Source organism: Pararge aegeria, chromosome 9 (assembly GCF_905163445.1).
Source record: "Pararge aegeria chromosome 9, ilParAegt1.1, whole genome shotgun sequence".
NCBI lineage: Eukaryota > Metazoa > Arthropoda > Insecta > Lepidoptera > Nymphalidae > Pararge > Pararge aegeria.
The window spans coordinates 9,863,020-9,887,325 of record NC_053188.1 but is presented as its reverse complement, the minus strand read 5'-3'; the positions used below and the strand labels follow the sequence as shown (position 1 = coordinate 9,887,325).

At 35.6% G+C, this 24,306-nt stretch overlaps 1 protein-coding gene across 1 annotated transcript; it reads right to left on the bottom strand.

The window, feature by feature from the left end:
• Positions 1-1,433: 1,433 nt before the first annotated feature.
• On the bottom strand, positions 1,434-24,306 carry LOC120626574. Its single transcript, XM_039894125.1, has 2 exons — positions 24,224-24,306; positions 1,434-3,815 (listed from the first exon to the last, which is right to left on the bottom strand). The coding sequence occupies exons 1-2, from the start codon at positions 24,230-24,232 to the stop codon at positions 2,103-2,105; spliced, it is 1,722 nt and encodes a 573-aa protein (XP_039750059.1). The 5' UTR covers positions 24,233-24,306; the 3' UTR covers positions 1,434-2,102.

Sequence of the window (24,306 nt, the reverse complement as noted above, 5' to 3'; positions counted from 1 at the left end):
TCACAAACATAAATTAAATTTTCTACAAGACACAAAAAAAAATAAGTCACTATTGACAAGTTTGCGAAAAAGCAGCAATGATATCTTGACCATGTTTGCTAGAAAATGGACTCACCAATCCATATCAATATGAAATTAATCTTTGCATCAATCGACATCTTAGAATACTTCGTTCGAGTATTGATGATGAAACCTTATAATAATTTCTTTGAAATGTATAAGGGTCATTCATACATTCAAAAAACACGTTTTAAATATACTTAACTAAACTTAAGTCATATGTTTATTTTATTTTAAACATAGATAGTGTTAGAATATACCGTTATAGGGGTATAAAATGAATAGTGGAATATTCATTATGTATATTGTGTGAGGAAATAATAAATAATAAACAAAATTTTCAGAAATTTTAGTATATTTACAGAATCGACTACACACAACTTATCAATAATATAAAATAAAGAAGTAGGTAGGAAGATACCCAACTACTAAATATTGTAGGTAAATATTATTTCTCCCTTGCAAAGACTGAAAAAATTGACTTACTACCGCGGGATGCACTTTTCAAGACGCCTATTTTATCCTAATCATGCATGAGCAAAAGACCACAATCGCCGACAAACTTTCAGCTTCGCATTGCGACGGGGTTTTAAGTCGTAAAGTGAGGCGTCAAAGTGTAATAGTACTCTAGCTCAAATTGTTCACGCTTGAAAGCGGCTACGAATACTTCAAAGACTCGGCACGAAATGTACGCCCGCAGTGTATATTGGTACCTATTTGGTATGTCGTGGTTGTAGTGGTAGAGCAATATGATTTCTTTTTATAGATTTCTATGTTCATTATACCTTTATAGAAATATTTCATCATCATCATCATCATCTCAACCAATTGACGTCCACTGCTGGACATAGGTCTTTTGTAGGGAGTTCCACAATGCACGGTCCTGGGCCGCTTGCCTCCAACGGCTCCCAGCTACTCGCCTGATGTCATCTGTCCACCTCGTTTGGGGCCGACCTACGCTGCGTTTACCGGTGCGGGGTCGCCATTCCAGCACCTTAAGACCCCAACGTCCATCGGTTCTCCGAGCTATGTGCCCCGCCCATTGCCACTTCAGCTTCGCAACTCGCTGAGCTATGTCGGTAACTCTAGTTCTTCTACGGATCTCCTCATTTTTGATTTGATCACGTAGAGACACTCCTAACATAGCTCTCTCCATCGCCCGCTGAGTGACTCTGAGCCTTCTTATGAGGCCCATAGTTAGCGACCATGTCTCTGATCCGTAAGTCATCACTGGCAACACGCACTGTTCGAAGACTTTAGTCTTCAGGCACTGATATTTATGCAACATCAAATAGTTATAGGTCCTCGATAGAATTAGAGTTATTAAATAACGTCATGACTTTTTGTATAACTGCTATAACTGTAAAAGGATAGCCCGCTGCCATCACAGACTTCAAGACCAGCCATTTGCCACCAGCCAGCTCAGATTGCAGTTAACTTATTGAAATAATTAAAATAAAACTCTCAGTACCTACCTAATTAGGTAGGTACCCATCTTTACTAATCCTAATTTACTACAATTTTTAAAACTAACTACACCTACCGGTACCTACTTTGTTAACTACTTATGGCATTATTGTAATATGTTAAATAAATTAATTGTTTAAAAACGAATTTAATCTATATTTTAATATTTGAACAAAATTCCAATCAAATACTAAGTAAATAACTATACCTAGGTAGTGCCTACTAAAACATATTATAGATATGTAATGATAGCTTTTACTTCCTCCATAAATAGTGCAAAATAAATAAAATCTACTTTATATGAGTAACACGAAACATGAACGATTGACTGAATAGAAACAAAAATACAAAACCATTTCAATGGGTTTTCTTTGGATTGTTTGTTCAAAAAACAATGTTCCAGATTCTGCTGCATAATGACGCTCTGTAATATTAACTTATCTCTAAACTTATCATATTCTCAGAATAATAAGGGTAGTCTCATACTTTCACAGGTACTCATATTTCTAAAGGTTTCTTAAAGTTATGAGCCTCATATAATTACTTTGCAACTATTTGAACTTACTTATAATTTGTTAGGAAGTTCTTTTTTGTCTTCGGCTATCAAATGGTAGTCTATTTGAAACATTATTTATCGGAATTCCATGGTTCAAAGATAATACCTTAGACACTATATTCAAGTCGTCATGAGCCCTTGAGTTAAGATTAGTTTGAGCTAATAAATGTTTTAATTCCGCATCAGGATTAAATCTATTCCCTGGCAAAAAGTGATTTCTAAAAGGTGCATCATTGAACCTATTGTAATTTTGAGAATTTATTCCGAAGTTCCCGACTCCACTTTCATGACGAAATACTCGATTTCCTTGTTTTTGTCTCAACTGATCATCAGTAGGTCTTATTTGATTAGAAAGCTGTATACTTGAAGCTTGATGAAAGCTCTGAATGGGATTAGGTTGCAAAAAGCTGCCTATTCCCTGCGGAAGATGATTTTCTTGCAACGGAAATTGATCAGGATGTTGTCTACGTAAATTTATGAGAAAATCTACCGCTTCTTTATTTGGTAGTTGCTGATGTGCTGCTAATGTACTAGACTGATCAAAAGACAGACTTGGTTGAATTGACACTTGAGATTTTTGAGGACGAAGTGCATTATTTGGATTTAAATGGCTTTGTGGGGTATTCTTATGTACAGCAAATTTATTATTTATTTGATTAGAGGAAATTTTCTGTTGTTCTATGAGAATTTGTTGTCTTTTCAATTGTTCTTGTTCGAACAACGATTGATGTCTTAGGGCTTCTTTCTGTTGGAAAAAAAGTTGTTGATTTCTTAGCAACTCTTCTTGTTGCCGCTGTTGTATTTGTAAAAATCGAAGTTGCTCTTCTAGTATTCTCTGCTTTTCTTCCAACTGCTTCTGTAATGACAGTTGGTGATTTATAAATTCTGATGATGGTATATTTGGAAAACTTTCGATAGGTAGCTTCTGTGTCAACACATTTGACGTAGGCGAAGCTTTCAAAATATCTTGATTGGTAGTCTGTTGATATATTGGTATAACTTTTTTTGGAACGCCATCTGCATCTTGATGCACGGTAAAAGCTGCCACTAAAGGAGCTTGAAAAACTTGAACATCCTTTTTATCAACATCTTCAATATTTTCTCCATCGTCGTTGTGGGTTGGTTTTGGCGTGGTCGTTGTCGTTGTTGTTTTAGTTGTTGTTGTACTTACAGTACTTTTTGGTTTTAAAGTTACATATTTATTGTGCGCTATATCGGTTTTAGATTTAGTTGTGCTTTGTATGCTTCGGACTTGTTGTAAATTAACGCCACTTTCTCTAGTCTGAAATATTTCACTAAACGTTGATTGTGTGGGAAGGGTGGCAGTAACATAATTTTCAACATTGCCGACCGTTGTGCCTAAAATGGATATTTTATCGTCTATAAATGTTGGACTGGTATTAGAAGTATTAGCAAAAGCTGCTTGCCCATTAACAACAAAAGAATGAATTTTTATATTATCTTTGTTAGCCTCTCCAACTCTAACGTCCTCCCTTGTATTTAAAATATCGGAGTCAATAGGAAAAGTTTCATCTGTAGAATCTGCAACGGTAAAACTTTCACTATCTTCTAGATCAGTAAGAGCTTTCAATAAAGCTTTTCGAATGTAAGGATCGAGCCGAACAGATGGCGGGGGGTCTACAGTATTTGTTTTCTCGTTGATATCTTCCGGACTAGTTGACTCTTGGGAAACCCCAAGAGATAACAAGGCAAAGAAAATAATTCCCAGCACCTGGAACAATCGAAAATATTGATTTAAAATACATTGTTTTTACATAAGAATTGTTCATAATATAATTTATTTTACCGTCAAAGCATCAATTCCGGCAAGTGTTTTAGCTTTCTGGTAGAAACTGATTGCTATACCCATATAAAATATGATCGCCCGAGAATTCGTGAAATTATTAAAGTTCTCTATTTGATAGACTGTTCTTTAAATACGAGCCTTAATTGTTCTGAGTAAATCAATCGATTTCCTCGGTGAAGCTAAATTATTGATCCAAGTAAGTAATTCGAGTTATGACTTTTTAGGTTGGAACTTGACCTTTGCCTTTACCGTGCCTCAGAGAGTAAGTTGTAAAGGTGATGTCCGTCTATCTCCCTTACATTATTAAGACTAACCAAAGACGGCCGATTGGCGCAGTGGGCAGTGACACAGCTTTCTGAGTCAAAGGATGTGGTTCGATAGTAATGGTTTATATGATGATGACTATTATCTCTAAAACCGATAAAAGCACAGCCCCATTCGCATTTTAGCAACGAGTTTAAGCCCTTTATCCCTCTCCTATCTAAGAGATGGTCTATGCCCAGTCTTGGTACGACGACTATGTACCTACCTACTTTATTATATATAATAATGAGAGCCTAACTATCGGAATTAGTTTTCATAATATTGTTTAATTTACAAGTACCTACATTCAAGATTCAACGATACTGTTTAGTTGACTGCAATAAATTATTTCGTGTGATGTGGAACAATGACAAGGTTCTTGCCGAGCAGTTGCGCAATAGTGTCTTCCGCAGACTGCACGAATAGTAGGTATTTAATCGTTAGACTGTTTAATCTTCAATTGCTCATTTATCAAGTCATTAAATGAAACGTGTATGTTTGATTTACTAGTACATCTAATACTTAGGTATACTTATCTATGCTAAATACTACAAAAAGAAATGACAAAATTATAAGGTTTTAAGGATCAAACAGCTACCTAATTCTATATGTGTTATGGGTTTAACCGATGATTTTGGATCGTATTATGAAAATATTAAGTTAAGAGTGCATATGATTATTTAAGATGAACGAATTTTTTTGTTTAATTTAATGTTTTCACTAATGAAAGAATCTTTTTTGGTGGTATATATGTATGTAGGTAGCTCAAAAATTTGCACTATTCCGGTTTTCATATTAAACACTCAATGTTCTTAATTGAACGGAAAATTTAACACAATGCGACTTTTTCTATAACGATCTATGACCCATTGTATAAATTAACGATACATGGACTATATTACACAATAGCCCGACCTGGTTCATGCCACGTCGGTACACGCTCTCAATGCAGTCGGATTACGGATGTTGGGCCTGAAAGCTCTCGTTTTTATAATTACTAACCACTCACTGCCACTCTTTCGCAGAATGTAGTTATGGAAGTTCCTAAATTCAGGAATGAATGTTCCAAAAGTAATACTTTCATTTATTTCTTACTCTCATTTTTATTTCAGTAATAACACAATCGTAACAAAAATTCCGTTCACGTCGCTATTGCCAGCGCCTACTGTTATAATAAATTAGTTTTAATTGAATTGAACAGATGACCCATCTGGCTTAGGATGCTAAATATACAACAACACACATATCACCATCGAGCCCCAAAGTAAGCGAAGCTTGTGTTATGGGTACTTAGATCACTGATGAATATTTTTTAATGAATAATATATACGTAAATACTTATAATATACATATAAACACCCAGACACTGAAAACGAACATTTTCCAGTTGTGGTACCCACGGCCTCGGACTCAGTGAACAGGGTCGCTGCCCACTGCGCCAATCAGCCGTGAAATTTATTTATTATTTATTTATCCTAAAACTACCTTCTCAACCCCCCCCCCCCCCCCCGGAATTCACTTGCGCTACGGCCTACGTTTAAGACGCGTCCAAAGTGCCATCCTGTGTCCATCGACAATATGTGTTAAGCCGCATGTGCCTGATATTACAATGTCCACCAGGCCCTTCAGACTTCAGATACACAACGCTGCTTGGCGGAAGAAATAGCCGTGGTAATCCTTCTCCGGGCAAGCTATAGCTCAAAAATCTTTCCTATTACTAAAATGGAACGTAAAAATAACACAGCTTAGTGCGAGATGGACTTGCGTACGGAGGGTGCCCTTACCACGGTTTAATATGAAACACTACGCATCCACTACATGTTTAGTTCTTATGTTATTAACATAGAAAAATAAACAATAATTATTTCTGTTGGCGCTCTATTTTGGTCCATGATATATCGTGGATTGACAGACTGACTCATTTCATAGTCTTGTGTTGCCTCGCGAAAACTACCACTTGGCTTCAGCTTCCATCAGTTGCGACATCTGACTTGTATAAATGGAGGCAGCGTCGTAGGCTCATAGGACATACCAATTTAATTAACAGATCCTGGGTGTAGGTACAATTAAAACACGAGTCCCGATAACAACTTAATTGACGACTTCGCTGGCGAGACGACGGCAGCTTCTTATTAGTCAAGGTCCCGGGTGCGATCGATGATGGGGACAATTTGAGAGTTTATAATTTCCGAAATTTCTCTGGTGTGATCTGGTAGGAGCCTTCGGCCGTGGCTAGTTACCACCCTACTGTGAAAGACATACCGCCAAGCCATTGGTGGCCATCACGTTTTGGTAGAAACGTGACACTGATTGGGGGTGCTATACCCCAAACAGATGAGCCCTCTACCATATTAGACCGCATCATCACTTTCCACCACGTTAGATTACAGCTAATCCCTAACCACACAGTCAATGTTTTTGTTAATAATGTAAATATTGGCAATCCTAATATTGACATACTGAAGTATTTACCAAATTATTTTCAATACTAATATTGACTGTAATATTGCATGGTTTTTAAAATGGATAATAATTGACGGACAAAGCAGATCCGATAGTAGGAAAAGACAACAGAACTGACAGATCGCAGGAAAAGCAATGGACAAGACACATCCTGCTAAGTGCCGCCTTGTGTCCATCAATCTAAGGCTTAAGTGTTTATGTGCCTGTAATTTAACTGGCAACCACGCCCTTTAGACCGGATATAGGCAGGATTGTTTGGCGACAGCAATGTTGTTTAGCGGCAGAAATAAGCATGGCGGTATTACTTCCCCGGACGAACTCTTTCACGAAAATCTTTATACTACTACTAAATCGCGTGTGCAATCAGTGAGTGGTGTGCCTAATTTTAAATACAGATCGATTAAATTAACGGTGTACTTAAAAGCAGCTCATTTCTTGATTATCCCACGCGTATAAGGCACTAACAAAAATGTGTCTTCCCAGATTATATCGTAGTGTTTCCACATTGCATTGTTGTTTATGAGAGAGATTTTGTATCTATCATTATCAAGTCAGTATAATGTTCTACTAGCAAACAAGCACCAAATAGTTCGAACTTTTTAAAAAATCCACTGAAATCTAACCGCGTAGTAAGTCTTGATGCAGTCTAAGATAATATCTAGATAAATTGATAGGATCTAGATCGTGGTCTAGATTGATAGGGGGTACAGTGTAAGGTAGTTTTATTAAACCCATACCCAAAATCGATTTATACGCGACTTCAAACCGAAACACATGGTTTATCGGCAGTGGCGTGCATAGAGGGTTTGCACCGGGTATGCAGATTATATAAAATTATTTAAATCTCAGTACGAGTTATAAAAACTTAAGGATAGGCCTTGTAAGAGTTATAAAAAGATTACCCTTACGTTTTTATAACAAATACTAGATTAATATAACTAACATTTTATATCATCTGCATACCCTGTGCATACCCTCTATGCAAGCCATTGTTTATCGGTACGGTTTCATTTCGAGATTTAGGCATTGAAATGCACAAACTGACTGTTTAGTTTTATAATTTTTAAATATTGTGTCATCATTACATCCCACTGCTGGACTAAAGATTGTTCGCCTATAATCACCACGGTGGGCGTAGATGGTAATAGTATTACAGAGGACACTGCTGCCCTTTCTGCTTTATATATCTCCTCAGACCCTCGTGCGACACCCACAAGAAGTAGAGGGCTGGTGATAACTGTATATGTATTTGACCTGCCGTCATCACATGGTGCATAAATTATAGTAAAGCAATATGATAAGTGGATGCGTTATTCTAGAACTGCCGGTCACCGGCCTATTAGTTAGCATGTTCACCTATGTATCACCAGTTCCTAGATAAGATACCCAGGTTGGGCCGAGAATTGATAGGTCTTTCTGTTAAAAATTCTCGGTATCAGCCCGGAGCTATTTTTATAACGGCTTAAAAGTTTGTACCTACATGAACACGGGTAAGCCCGTATTGCGAAAGTACGAACGTTAATGCGGCGAGAACAATCTGACTCAATAAATACCAACGCATGCGGCCTATAGTCAACAATACCCGCCAACGTATAATTTATAATCATTATCTACAATTAGGCTCGCAGTAAATGGTGGTCATCTTCACACTTTCACCTCCTTAAATTTTGATAGTAAATTTAAACACCTTATTACACACGAGCTTTAAAGTAAAAAGAGTGACTAAGGAATAACGGTATCTACCTACTTATAATTAAAAAAAATATATATATTTTTTGTAGTAAGTAACAATTCTTCGACCAAAATATAACAGTACAAAATTTCGCGTACAGCACAGGGCACACGATAGAAGTAAAACTTCTGATATAGACTATACCTTAAACTTAACTTTAACAAGCCGCTAAACGTTACTGACGTCTGTCAGTTGGGCATGTACCACATTTGACATAACCTTGAAATACCGCAACCGTGCACGTTTTTACAAATCTCGTGGAAACCGTTTGTTCCTAGGATAAAAAGTATGTTTTTCTCCGTCCTTCCAACTAACTCTTTGCCAACATACAAGTTGATTGGTGACTTAGAGCGTGAAGGAAGGACAAACCGACAAACAAACTATCGCATTGTAATGTTAGTTAGGACTAGTTTTTTTTACCTGCGACTTCGTTTGCGTGCAAGTATTGACGACTCTGACCTTTTTTTTTCTCGTGGAAAAATCCTCATGGATAACTCTACCCCACGGGGAGGTGCAGTGGTTATGACGGACTATTACCGACTAAAACCCCACGGTGACTGGGTCATGGGAACACTTTCGCACACAACCCCAACCCAGCCAGCGGCGTCTACCGACAGACACTTCTCTGAGAAAACATCAATAGCCCCTAAACACCACCGAAGGCACACCAGGAACACGGAGTGTGCCTACTACTTACACTAAGCAAAAAAAAAATATTATGATCTCATGCTGGGTGACAAGCAAAACCAAATGTATATCACGAGAGCCGTACATTTTTCTGGGATAAAAGTATATTTGCTATTTCGGAATCTATATCTGTGCTAAATTTCATTTAGATCCATTCAGCTGTTCTTTTCTGGCTTTATTTGAGTCTTTGGGAGACAACAATCTACGTGTAATTTGTTAAAGCGCAGCCAGTCGGGTGTATTAATATTAGAGGTCAGTGGTCTAAAAAGTTGTCGTCGGACCTTTGTGTAAAACATATAGCGTGTATATTCGCTTTGCTCTGTACCTATACTTATGATGAAGGCTGAAGCAGACAACGAGCGCATGTGCATCACATATTTTTCAAGTGTATATACATTGTTCTTAGTTTCAAGAATGCTTTATGACTGACTATTTTTAAAACACGACACGGACCGACAGCTTAGTTTACTGGTTTCCGTACAGGTAAAAATGGAGGTAGAAGCACCAACTCTGATTAAGTTGTTTAAGCAAGTGGAGCCGCGAAGTATCCTAGTACAATAGATTGTATGGGTTCTACTTTATATTGCACTTTACAAGTTGCTGGTGAAATTTTCGTGCAAATCGAAACCATTCAGTTGACCGGAGGTCGCCTTTCTCGATCGTTCTCACTGATATGAAATCTTGCTCAATGCTTATTTTGCGTGTCACTTGCTATTTCATAAATGAAATTTGTTGCGTTTTTAATTATTACAATCTTAAACACGTTAACACGATGTGTGCTGTAGGCGAGGTTAGTTAAGTAGGTAAAATGAAAATATTGTAGATTAAGTTACATAACTTCGCCTTATATTGTAATAAATTTTTTGTGCGGAAAGGTAGCTTAAAAAATGTAGTCATAAAAAATCAAATCGACAGTATATTAGTATTATAAATGTAAAAGTGTATTTTTTTGTTGTAAACACGATGAGGAAGAAATTGTAATAAAGCTAAATAATATTAAAATCTCGTTTTTTGATGAAGCTGTGATATCCCAGTGGGTAGGATTCGACTTCACTTTCGGGGGAGCAAGTTCGAATCCCGGCATGTTTCAACGGTGAAGGGAAATATCGCATACCTGAGAGTTGTCCATAATGTTCTCAACGGTGTGTGAAGTCCACCAATCCATACTGGGATTGGTGGACTTCCTCTTTGTGGGCGGAGACCCGTGCCCTCTAGTGGGCCGGTAATAGGTTGGTTAGATGATGTTTTTGTGTTAAGTTTTTTTTTCCATTAAGAAAAGGTAACAACAAAAAATACTATGGCATATAATGTATGTAAAGCAATGTTGTGTTTAGAAGTAAGTTCAAAGATCAGATATGCAATGACATCCAGAACAATACCTCTCAATGCGGTTTCATATTTAAGTTATTCTAGGAGTCATTGAAGGCTTTGTAGGTGGATTTGTTAAACTGACGCTGACATCAACACTGTCACTTATAAACACACAATGGGTAAAATTACATAAGACATGGCATTGTCAACAAAGACTCATTTCTCTTACAAAGGTGAACACTGATTACATTTGATTCAAAGGAAGATTTCGTGTTCATATAGCAGAAACTACGATCAATTATAATTATATTAGCTATCGGTTGGATCACCGTTCAATCAATCATTTTTTGTATGGAAATATAGAAAATACCTATTGGTTTACCTATATCATTTGATTACATTAAAACTAATATGATTTTTTATTATTTACGAAAATTATTGCGCGTACACCGAGTTTCTTTTCGTTTATTACTTACTTACTTACATGCAAGGTCAAGCCAAGCCAACAAACCTAATTTTCCATTTAATTTGAATCCAATAAATACGAAATTTTTAAAGGTAAAAGGCGCATTCGCAATAATGTGTAGTATGACGCTTCAAGCTGCTTTCTAGGTCCTTAAATTTAAAGATCTTTAAAAGACGATAAGCGATGATAGCCTAGTGAGTTGGACTTCGGTTTTACTTTCGGTGGGCAGAGTTCGAACCCCGCCACGCACTCTTCGAAGTCATATGCGTTTAAAGAATTAAATATCACTTGTTTTAACGGTGAAGGATAACATCGTGAGGAAACCTGCACGCCTGAGAGTTCGCCATAATATTCTTAAAGTCGTGTGAAGTCTACCGATTTGCACTGGGCCAGCGTGGTGAACTACGGGCGAAATCCTTTTTATCCTGATTGGCGGTGGTCCTGTTGGCCGGTAACGGGTTGATGATAATGCTGATGAAAATACGTGTTTGATTAAGTCAAAGCTGCAAGAACAGCTTAACTGGTCAATAAACCAAGTTACTAGTAAGTGGAAAGTGCATTTTTACATATTTGGTATCCTTTTTCATCATCCGTAGGCTATTAACATCCCACAACTGGGATCAGACATCCATTGATAGGCGACACTGTTTAAGAGTATTTTATTAAGAGTATAGATCCACCACGCTGCTCTAATGGCAGTTGGTGGGCTTAAACCACTTTTATCACGAGCTAGTCATAATAAGTAGCTTGTCCAGCTGTGGACTGTTAGACACTGATGATGATGATGATCAGTGATAATAATAATCGCGATCGGCGGCTTAGCGTGCTCTCTGCGGCACGGGGGTTGACACCGCTAATTTCCTAGCTGGCACTGATAATTCTTTAACGTAAAAAAAATTATATTATCTCACAATTTTTTACCTGACCCAGGATACGAACCAAGGACCTCGTGATCCCTAGTTCAACATGCAACAACTAGACGAGGCAGTTTAGTTAAACTGAAACTATTTCCAATTCAGATGTCTAGGCGCTTGCTTAAGAAGACTTTGTATTTTACTAAACTCTGCGCAAATGGAATTGGTCACTCTTTACACCCGAATGTTCGATACATTCGGTGTCCCAGAATCATAATTTGAATGGATTGATGTGGTGTTAAATGAAAGCGAGGCCAAAGGCAATGGGGATCACGCTTTATACTGCAGCTCGAAAAAAAGGAATTACGGCCATATGCACCGTGCCATAACGTGTCAAAAGACGTAAAGAAGAGTGAATACAAAAAAAATAATTAACATACAAACAAGCATTAAACACTAATAATATCTATAATTGTCACATCGCATCTTAGTTCACTACAATTATAATTAGAAATATTGTAACGATATTATATACCTTGACAATAAGATCTATCATTCAAACTCCTGATCCAACTAATGCCTATAATTGAAATTTATTAAGCTCGTCTTACAACTTGACTGGTTTTGTAATTTTTTATTTATAGTCGTACAAAACATTCCACAGCCACCACGATGTTGAGATCATCAATTGGTCAAGCATTTTCTCAGGTCTTCATCTTCAGATCTAAAAGAACGAAATATTTTTGTTCGTCTAAAATAATAGTGCTTGGTGTTCTTTTCGCAGTCGCTTACCTTTGTCACCGGCACTTTATGGCCTGGACTAATACGAAGCAGATAATAATTTATTCCTCGAACGCGGTAGAGATACTACATATAAAAGTGAGCAATCGATTAACCTTTACGATACCGAATTAAAACGCCAACTTTGCCTGCTTACACCCACACCGTATCCAAATTGTAATAAAATCGCGAACCCAGAGAACATTGCTTTCAGTTAATAAAGAAAGGAGGCAATTGTGGCTCAATTCATTATTCTTGACAACGTATTGTGTAAGATATCAGTTAAAGCTTATGGTTGAGGAGCCTCATACAATAATTATTATAAGAGCAATAGTTGCCTCGAGCTAAAGCTGCCATCCATGCAGCCTATAATAGAACTATAAATGTTTGAATAATTTGATTGACTTCTTACATAAACTTGGAAAGACCTTATATTGACTCTCTAAGCAGACTTTAGCAAGTAGATAGATAACCATGATTAGAGAATGCATGCTATTCAGGAACTCCGGAAGGGACTAGAAAATATGATTATAAGGTTTGCTGGATTAAATCAGGGGGAGAATATATATTTTAATAAAAATAATACGCTGAATAAAATCTGGATGATATAATAATATGTTTGAAGCATACTGACGTCAACGTAGATGGTACTAGATAATATAAATACAAGAAGGTGGCTGAAACCAGGAGAAGCCTAGGTATTATAAATATAGGATGCTATTTGAAATCAGGAGGAGACTAAGTATTGCAAATATAGGATGCTGGTTGCAATCAGGAGGAGACTATTTTATTATAAATATAGGATGCTGATTGAAATCAGGAGAAGCCTAGGTATTATACATAAAGGATGCTGATTGAAATCAGGAGAAGTATTATAAATATAGAATGCTGATTGATATCAGGAGGAGACTAGAGATTATAAATATAGGATGATGATTGAAATCAGGAGAAGCCTAGGTATTATAAATATAGGATGCTGGTTGATATCAATAGGAGACTAGATATTATAAATAAACGAAGCTTATCAAATCAGGAAGAAACTAGATATTATTTATAAAAGCTGCTTGCCGCAATCAGGCGTAAGTAGATGATTATAAGATCCTGGTTGAAATTAGGATACTATTATGAATATAAATAAGATGCTGGCTGAAACCGGAGACTAGATTTTACCGTTAAGTATTTATAATTTAGAAAGCAGTGATCGCCCAGTGGTTAGGACTTCGGCTTCACTTTCTTGGGGCCGAGTTCGACTACCAGCATGCAATTCTAATTTTTCGTTCCGTTTCGCGTTATAAGTTATTCAAATATCAATTTCTTCAATGGTAAAGGAAATCTGCATGCCTGAGAGTTCTCCATAATGTTCTCAAAGGCGTGTGTAGTGCAACAATCCGCACTGGGTCAGTCGGGTGGACTACAAACTGAACCCTTCTCATTGTTCCCGGTAATGGGTTTACACGATGTTTTAATATTGTACCCCAAACATACTTATTTCTTTTTTTAAGCTGCTAGTACAACTATACAATAATAATTGTTAGTCGAATGCTTTGTTAGTCAAATTTTTGAAAGAACCTATAACGTACACTTTTGTCTATTCTTAGGAACTAATATCAACATAAATAACTACAACTAGGGTCTTTACGCACCTTTGACTTTACGTAAGAGAAAGTGTTGAATATTTGCCACAATAGCGGTGCATTTTATGGGCGATAAAACAATATGTTTCCGAATAAGCGGTAGTTTAATGTGTAACTTTTGATCAATGATGAGTCATTTTCCATGCTCGAATCTTTTAATTCTTTATTATTCTTATTAAAGCCTTGTTCAAACTTATTTCTGGCTGCTTTATCGTTAAAATTAAGATAATTCGTACTTCATGTAAATAGTAAGTATATTAGAAGTAAGGTGTATCGTTATGTCTTTATTTTTATATTAAAACTATTTTTTTTTTTACAATATTATTGAACTAAAAGTTTTTTTTCTTCTAATACGCTAATCCCGGAACTGCTAATCTGAATCCATAATTTAATTGAGCGTTGTAAAGCTTTTATATGCGGAGGGATTTTTTTTATGCGGCCGATGTTCAGGTTACATAAACCACGGGGCCCAACTAGGGTATTAACAATAGTTTTTGGTTAATGAAATGACTAACTAGGTTAGCTCTCCAATTCAATTCTCAACTTTAAGCACTAGTGTCGTAAATAACTAAGTAGGTAAACAATGTTATTCGAGAGTCGTAGACGTGATCGAAAGCATTTCCTTATATTGCTTATCGCCCAATCCGGAACTAAGCTTTAGATACCTGCTTTCCGCATAACCACAATACATTTTTGATTGCTCAAGGGGGCTTTAGAATCCGTTAGCAATAATTTTACCTAAGCTAGGAATTTGGATCTTTGTATTGAAAAGTGACAGGTATTTCTCATCGATGAATCCTTCAAAAAGTTATATGCTAAATAACGTTTATCCTTACAACCCATCACCAGGCCACTTCAGGGTCGGGTCTCCTTCCACAATTGGAAAGGGTTGTAGGTTTCAATTAATTCATCTATTTTTGAAGTGAAACTTTTAAATGTGCGAGCTAGATTAGTCGGGGTGCATTTTCGTCGGCTTAATTTTGTTACGAAGGGGACACCGGCCTTCAATTACCTTTTTATGCACACATAGAGAGATTCGTAAAACAATCATTTCTTTATAATTTTGAAACTGACGAAACATACAGACTTTGATCACCTTAATGAACTTTAGCCAAAACGATGTCTTGACTCTAAGTCTGCTGATAAAAGTCTGCATAAGATCAGTATTTATAATGTAGTTAGATTCAGAACGCTGCTCATGACAGATTTATCCGCTGCAGATATAGACTTATATATAATTAAAAAAAGGTATAGACTAACGGAGCACATTCTAAGAAAAAAAATTTGCTACATTAAATTTAGAACAGAAGTTCTAAATTTGATTTAGGTTCTAGTAACATTGCGACTATATATCCGATTGAAAAAATGTCAGTATGATCCAGTGCAACTAGCTTGATATCTGCTTCCTAAGGCACATTTGCCACTCAGTTAATCCAATCCGCTTATTTCAGTTTTTAAGAACATTCATAAATTTAATAGAGGGTTTCACACACTACACAGTATAAATTTGATTGCAACAAAGCCTCACGCATCCATCGTCAATCGCTGGTTTATTTAGACTAACTTGAGGGTTAATTAAACCCAGATTACAATGGGTGAACCTGCATGGTTATCAGATAAAACCAGATGTAGGTACTTACTTAACACAATAAAAATATTGCATATTTCCCTCGCAAGAACACAATGCTTGTGTCTCTAATGAGATATTGCGAATAACCAGGTACACTTTTGGAAGCGTATCTAAATTTAATGAGCTGTTATTATAAGCATTACCCAATTTGTTTCTGCATGATTACGATAAAAACACTGTAAATATTAGGTATGTTATGCTGCAGAAGAAGGCTGTTCATGGGATAAGGTACAAAGAAGTTACCGGTCAAATAATATTGTATCTCCAAAATGTTATCTCGGACAGCAAATTAACCATAGCTTTCATTCCAGTTATCATAAGGTATCACTAATATGTGATAAAATCGTTAAAGTCTGCTGGACCTGTTAGATTACGGGGGCGGTAATGGGCTCTGAACCTTTCTGTGATAAAGGAGGACTGTGCCCAGCCGAACATGTTGAATACTTAAATATACTTATTTGGTTTATTTAAATACACTATTGTCTGGTGGGGCTTTGGCCGTGGCTAGTTACCACCCTAAGGATAAAGACATGCCACTAAGCTAAGTGTTCCGGTGCCTACCATACTCCTAAACAGGTTATCCCGCTACCATCTTAGATTACATCATCATTTACCATCAGGTTTAGGCAGACAGTTACGTGGAAAGTGCAAGGAAGTTGGAAACATGTTTTATAAAAACAAAACATTGAGTTCATCCTAATTTAAAAGAGGTTTGTTTATTAGTTCATCATCATCATCATCATCATATGAACCGATAGACGTCCACTGCTGGTCATAGGTCTTTTGTAGGAAGTTTCAAATTCCACGGATCCAGCGACTACCTGCGACGCGCTTAATGTCGTCTGTCCACATCCTTGGGGGTCGACCAACGCTGCGATTACCAGTCCGGGGCTGCCATTCCAACACCTTGGGACCCCAACGTCCATTCTTGGTGTTTAATGGTTCTATTGTATTAAATCATGAGTAGATAATAATTATTTATAATTTAATTTCAGATAGAGTTCATTCATTTTTATCTATCTTTCTTTGTAACCATAATATTAATTTGATGTGAATTGTGAAGTAAAAGCTTTTCGTCTTTTGTTTACAGTAAGTGATTGTAATTTATTTAATAAATAATTAAACGATGAATTCAATTGAAACTTTCTTGAGAGATTGTTGTAAGTCTATTCATTAAAAATGTATGCGGTGTGTTTGTTTCGGTGTACGATTATGTTATGACTTTCTATTCTTTATTTAATATCTGCTGCAAACAAGTATTGGTAGCATTCAGCAATAATCACACCAAAAAGCACTGTTTCCATTCTGAAAATGAAGGCTGTAAATTTTTTCCGTGAATGTAGGTAGGTAATAAAGAACTTTGTACGGGAAGCTTAAACGGTGTCACCATGAGATAATCCTATGATTATGCAATTTTAAGGTATTTGTCAAAAAGAAACACGTTTGGACATATATTATTTGCTGATAAAATTAACAGATTTACCTACCTTGCAAGTTTTGAGGGAAAGTAGGGCTTCATCCTACTAAGCAGTTACTCGTAGATTTCGTAAGAATTAGAATTATGTAGAAAAATATTAAAGATGTTTGGTTGTATACCACAGTATAAGTTATAATATCTATTCAAGCTAAGTTCGAATTTACTCGATCTGTTTAGCAATAAAACAGCCACTTTCTGATGTCGTCTTGAGAGAGTTTTTAGATAAAAGATGCAACACACAGTCACAATGCGGGTTGGCGAGATTAAAGAATGACATGATCTTAAATGAAATGGGCTGTTACGTTCTTCGCATTTCTTGAAGTCCGATTAAGGCGAAGATATGGAGTAACATCGCCATAAAAGGTAATTTGATTTTTAAATACAAAAATTGATTAGCGTTTTTTTAAGAAAATGAATAAAATAAATAGCAATTAGGTTTAAATAGGTTGAAAAAAAGAATTATTGAAATTAGTTACGATTCGGAGTCATAACATGACGTCGATATGAATGTCTTAATTTTGTAAGTCGGATGAAAATAATGAATTCAAAATTTGATTTCTCTGTTATATCTTACGTAATTTTAATTGTAGAGCAGTTAGAATCCGATGTTTAATTGCTTGAACGACTGTTGGTAAGCAACTCTTAATAGTCATAAATCACATGCCTATAGTCATGAAAATTATAACGTTTTATAATTTAATGCATATGAAACTCTATAGTTGGTTAGCTTTTCAAATGTGTATCGCGAGGTCATGGGTTCTATTCCAGGTTGAGGTTAGAACCAAGGACTAGTATTGATGTTGTTATGTCAAAATACTCAGTAGGTATATTACAATAATTGTAAAAGCCCACCAAGCCACATTGGAGAAGCTGCTGCTGCTTGTCAGATTTTTTTAAACAAACATTTTCATCACCCTTTCTCCTATGAGAGAGGAGGCTTGTAGTCTGTACCCAGTAGTGGGACATTATCAGGGAGGTAGGTTCCTCCACCAGACTAGAGCAGAGAAAAATTAGAAATGGTGATGATGATGATGAATACTGTAAAAACAACGGTGATAAAACACTACAGTAATTTATACAGTAAAGCCTAAAGCTATTTAGCAAACTTTTCTATTACACGTTCTGGTTGCCGAATTAAAACCTAACACACAAAAAGTGAAACGAGCAGAGGAAGCGGCATGGGCTAAGGGGAAATCTCACAGCGAAATTGAATGGTGCGTTAAATTCGTGTTCTCTCTTGTCTTTTAATGCCTCATTGCTGATCAGAAGCCTACATTCTAATAGGAGAGGCAAGTGGTTTGTAGAGCTGAGATCCACCATGTTACTCCAATGCGGGTTGGTGGGCTTTTATGATTATTATAACATCTTATTATTTGGGGCAAAGTTGGTAGTTTGGGGCTATACGTGCTCTCTGAGGTACGGGGGTGGACACCGCCAATTTCTTTACTCTGGACTGGTAGGCACAAACGGCCCGGTTGATCATGTTAATCTCTAGACTAACGGGACAGTTCTATACTAACAAGGCAAACCAATAATAAAGCATATAGGTATTTTATGTAATCTTAGATACATATCTACTTAAAGCTGAGTTTATAAGTTAGGTAGGTATAACGATGACACGAAAACGTGTTGTAAATGACGGAATAGTATTATGTACCTGTTAACTGTTGATATATCATATACTAAGACCTAAATTATGTAATATGCTTTTTTACATTATACTGAACTGACTTATCATATTATATTTTACTAGCTGTTTCCCGTGGCTTTGCCCACGTTAAGTAAGGGTCTTAACTAAACGTTATTTGGCTCAAAAGGATACAATCCTCAAAGACTTAAAACTATGGCATAAATGGAACATATTTGATAAATAGGTTTTTTAAAAACTATTGCCGTCGTGCTAAGAGAGTAGTCCCCCGTAGAGTGCGATAGTGAACTGTAGCTCAGACTGACTTTACCTATTAAAATTTGACGCTTTGAGATCGAAGTTGTATATTCCTGTGTTTTCTCATCCAAAACTAAGCCGATTCATTTATTTTTGGCATCAATATTTTAAGAGAGATTACGTCTAGGTTTCTCTTTCGTTTTAGAGGGTCAGATTTCCTTAAATCTAAAGCTTATCAAGAAATTGGAGAATCCCGCCAATACGTACTTTCCTCCAAAACTCATTCACTCAGTCAATGAAATTGTTTTAGGGAGGTAATGAGGAGGTTTATTAAAGCTAGTCAAAATGTTGTTACTCAGACAAACAAGTGTTTATAAAACATGAGGTAGGTAAGGTAATCGTGATAACGATTAATTCCTTAACTACGAAAATAACAGCTTGGATTGCCACAATTTATTAAAATATTAGTAACATTCTAATAAATTGTGGTTGAGAAACATTAATTACTATCTAAGTAGCTATATGCAACGTAGATATAAGAAGTATGTTAACAGAGTTAACTTCACGTTCCATAATATTATTTAACACCTTATGCCATCAATATGTAAAATTTTCCGGCGATAAAATTATATGTTAAGCACCGCTACAATATTTTGCAATCAAATCTTTATCCGGGCTCTTAATGAAGGTATGAAACAATAAATAGCACATATTATTTTTAACTTTTTGGATTTGTAAGTGAGTTCTCGCCTACAGATAAACGATGATAAATAATAATTTATTTTATAAGGTAAAAATTGACGTAGTAGAAGTAGGACAAAAATACTACTCGTATTTTTAACACGAGTAGGTATATACCTATAGAAATATTCCTTACATTCCGCAGTGCTAACCATTTTTCCATAGATTCTTAAATTTAATTCTAGCAAGCGAGTTTTCCTATTAACATGTCAATTAGACTTAGATTACATCACCGGTTATATCATTCATATCTGTTTTATAATTCTTAAGAAAAGTATTAATTACGAAAACTATAATTAACTAAGTATTGTCGTAAGAGAAGCATCTGAAGTAAAAAAATATGTTTCTGGAAGCTTTCACTGTCCCACGACGATGAATCCGACACTAATGCATTTTGTAATGGCGATAGTTAGTTTAAGTGATATGTAAATCACTTTAGAAATAACCGCTTTTGTTTTTATGTGAAACAAGATGTTTTTTTATACGTTAGTACCTACGTACGTTAAATTAATTGACTTTGGTGTTGTATGTCGATAAGCCGCGACGCAACGCGGCGCCGGTTAGAGACACCTTAAAATCATTTTAATGAATTTTCTTCGTGAATAATTTAATTAAAATGATTAATAGTAGTAGTAATTTTTTTTTTAAGTATTGTTAAGTATCCAAAAACTTGTTAAGTATTGTAGTTTTCTGGTAAAGAATTTTCGCCACCGAGAAAATCGGCGGTGTCCTCGGAGAGCACGTTAAGCCGTCGATCCCAGCTATCCCAATTTACGATTGTCGCAATAGTCGTGTTAGCCCTCCAACACGCATTGGAGCAGCGTAATGGGTTTATGCTCTAAACCGTCTTACCTACGAGAGACGAGGCCTGTGCCCACGTGGTACGTTTATATGCTGCGGATGATGATGAATACTAAAATATAGCGCTGCTATAGAACTACTAAACTATCAATATACTAATCATAATAGTATTGATTCTCGAAACTTTTCTTCGTTGCTGAGGTCTAAACAATTTTAATTAAATATTATGATATATTAATGATTATTATATAAATGTTTTGCGTATCCAAAATTTTATTTGTTGGTTGTATAACTCCATGGTAAAGTTAAAGTCGTGATCCAATATTTCCAGAATGTTTCGTCAGTGTACAAAACGCGTCGCAAGTAAGAGTTTGGTATTTCCTTCTGCGGATGTTGTACCTCTCATAATAATCACAATAGGAGGTAATTTAATATCGTTGTTTGTCTGTTTATACTGGTAAAACATGAACAGTTGTACTAAAATCGCGTCGCCTGTTTATCCGCGAAACCGTGCCACAGATTTTAATGCGATTTTCACCATCTTATAGATAATTTTTCACAGATGGTTCATCTAAATCCTACTGAAGTTTTTTATGCGTTGAAAAAAGAATGCAGTACTTTAACTTTTCTAAAATATACCCGTAAAATGCTGGGACAAGTCACTAGTTGAACGATAAATAAATTGCTAAGTAATACGCAATTTTAAGTATCTTACAACTTTTTACACTGATAAATTCTAAATCATCTGGCAATATGTGCTTAAATTAACTACTTTGCATATTTTTCAATTTCGCCGAGACACTTAAATCATTACATTCGAGTCTAAATCACTTCCTGACGGAAGTAAGAATTGCTTCCGTTTGCTTCTTATTGAAAAAGATATACAGGGTGCTATTTTTGGCATTGGTTTGTAGGGCAAAAACCTCCTTAGGCGAAATTTTTGTCTTAAAGGGCTCGATATTAAAGAAAATACCAATAAGAATTGAAAAATTCAAGTGGAAAAGAATGCAAATGGAACTCCAAAATCTTCATAAATATTATACTTATGTCAAACGTTGTTGTTTTTTAACTTGCGGACAGAATTTAGTGGAAATATCGCTTTTTTGTTGAAAAGTTATAATTTACCAAACTGTATTCAGCAAAAAAAATTCCTCTCTAAATTTAAAATTCAAATATGTCTATTTCGCAGACTACCCATAGGTGTAAATATTATTTTTGAATAAAAAATGATGATATATTTGCGACGCTGATCGCTTCCAAAATCACACCCTAAACATATTTGTTTATATAACATTTTTAAAAGAAATATAAATTTGAATGAATTTGACTGTTTCTAGAAAATATTTTGTAGAGACCATAGGTTACAGATGCGCGGTGACGACATGTCATACTGGTTTGGTTGCGTAATGCATACGGATCATCAAACCGATAGTGTATTTTAATTTATCCACATTTCTTTCTCAAATGTTTCGTAATAACAGGATCTTCTAATGGAATTTACCCACATGTTAAATAATAATAAGCATCATCTTGCGGCAGCGGTAGCCTAGTTGGTACTACTTCGACCACCTATACCAGAGGACCGAGTTCAATCAAATCAAATCAAATTCCTATAAATTTTTGGGGTTATAAGCGTTTTTAATTATTTGAGCAATTAAATATCCTTGACCGTTAGAGTAAGTGATATTGAAAAGCCAAAAGTCAAAAGTCAAATATTTCTTTATTCGACTAGCTAGGCACATAGATGGCACTTTTTACTATATTTAATTGCTAAAGTACTAGTTTCTACATAATATATATGTTAATAGACATAAAGAAATGTACATGACGGTATATTGTATTAACTCAGCATTTTTTGATATTAACCATAATCAACATTTTACTTGATAACACCAAGTCATACTAATTGTTAAAATTTACCTTAGGATATTGGAATTATCTGTATTCAAACAAAATTCACACAAAAGTCTACTGCATTATAGAAATTGACAATATGTTGCATATTTGAATGCGCTAACCGCAAAGTTCGTCATTCCTGAGAAGCCCGTTTATTGGGGTAGGTTAAGTTACTTTAGATATTATAGGTAATTGGGTATAACCTACTATTATAACATAACGCTACGACCCATATGCTACCACATACATAAACTATAAGACCCAGGAAGTTAAAATCGTAAGGCACAGCAAATATTAGCTAAGGCATTATACATTAGTGTACAGCCAAGACAACCTTATTTAAATATAAAACGATTTAGCCAAATTTAAAATGATTTAGATCTCAACGCATAACTAAAGCAGAAAGCCAACGTGTACAAACTCTTCAATAATGCTAATATAACGTTACTTTGCTCCGCAGTTTTACCGATGTTAACTATTGGTCTAAGCACGATGTTGCTGAGTATATAACAATCCTTAATAAGTTTCATAACTTGAATCTGACTCCTATATCCTGAGATTGGCACGCTGTAATAAAAAAAAAGACCTTCATATCAAGCCATTACAGGCCCACTACAGCGGACGGGTCTCCTCCCACAATCAGAAGGGGTTCAGAACGTATTTCACCACGCTGGGGATTGGGGGGCTTCACCTAACTTTGAGTATATTATGGAGAAGTCTCAGGCAATATTTCCTTCACCGTTGTAGCAAGCAAGTGATATTTTAATTGCTTAAAACGCACATAACAGAAAATTTTGAGGTACGTGCTGGAATTCGAACTTCTTCAGTTTCATATGTGATCTAAATATTATAGCAATCAACTTTGGCGAACTTTAAATACGCTCGGTTACTAAATGATATACAGAAAGAACAGTGTTACGCAAACTAGTCAAACATCCATCAGAATTAAGTGAAATCAAAACTCCTTCGGTGATATAATTTTTGCTAAAGAAGTCAACTAACGTCTGAAGTTGCGAATCGAGTCATGAATCCTTAATGGCCGCGTTTTCTTGCAACTTACTTAATTGTGAAGGAACAGATCGCATCACGCATTCGGATTGCGTTATACGGGGAAAGTGCATTCATGATTTTATATTTACAAGATAAGCATGCTTATACTTATAGAAAATATTGTAGTATTTTTAATCGCTATACCTACGTACTCTTGCTACTTACGTATCCATATTTAAATCCATCTTTTTTATCTATAATTTCACGCTTAAGATTCACTTATGATACTTCGGATACTTTATTATTAAATCACTAATAGAAAATGACTCGCAATTAAAAAGCTTAAACCAAAATCCAAGTTTCGTATATAATAAGTAACAGAACCACTTTTTTCTCATTAATTATGCCTGATGCTGTGAGACAAAAATAATAACATTTTATAACTAGTTACACTTAATATATACAAAAAATGATTGTGCTTAATATACGGACGAATATAAGCTAATTAGTAAATAATCAACCTAATGTGATAAAAAAAGAAACTGACGTAACTATTTTGTCAAATGAAGTATTTAAAATTTACGAGTAAAGGTACTGAACACCTGTTATATGAAATTAGTGAGATATTTGAAATTACTTCCGCTAAATAAACATAACTTTAGTAAACAAACACTTATACTAACCGGGCCCATCGTGGTAGCCTATCACTGCACAACGATGAAACAGATGAAAAACTCCGTAACACACAAGTGGCTTTCTCGATACA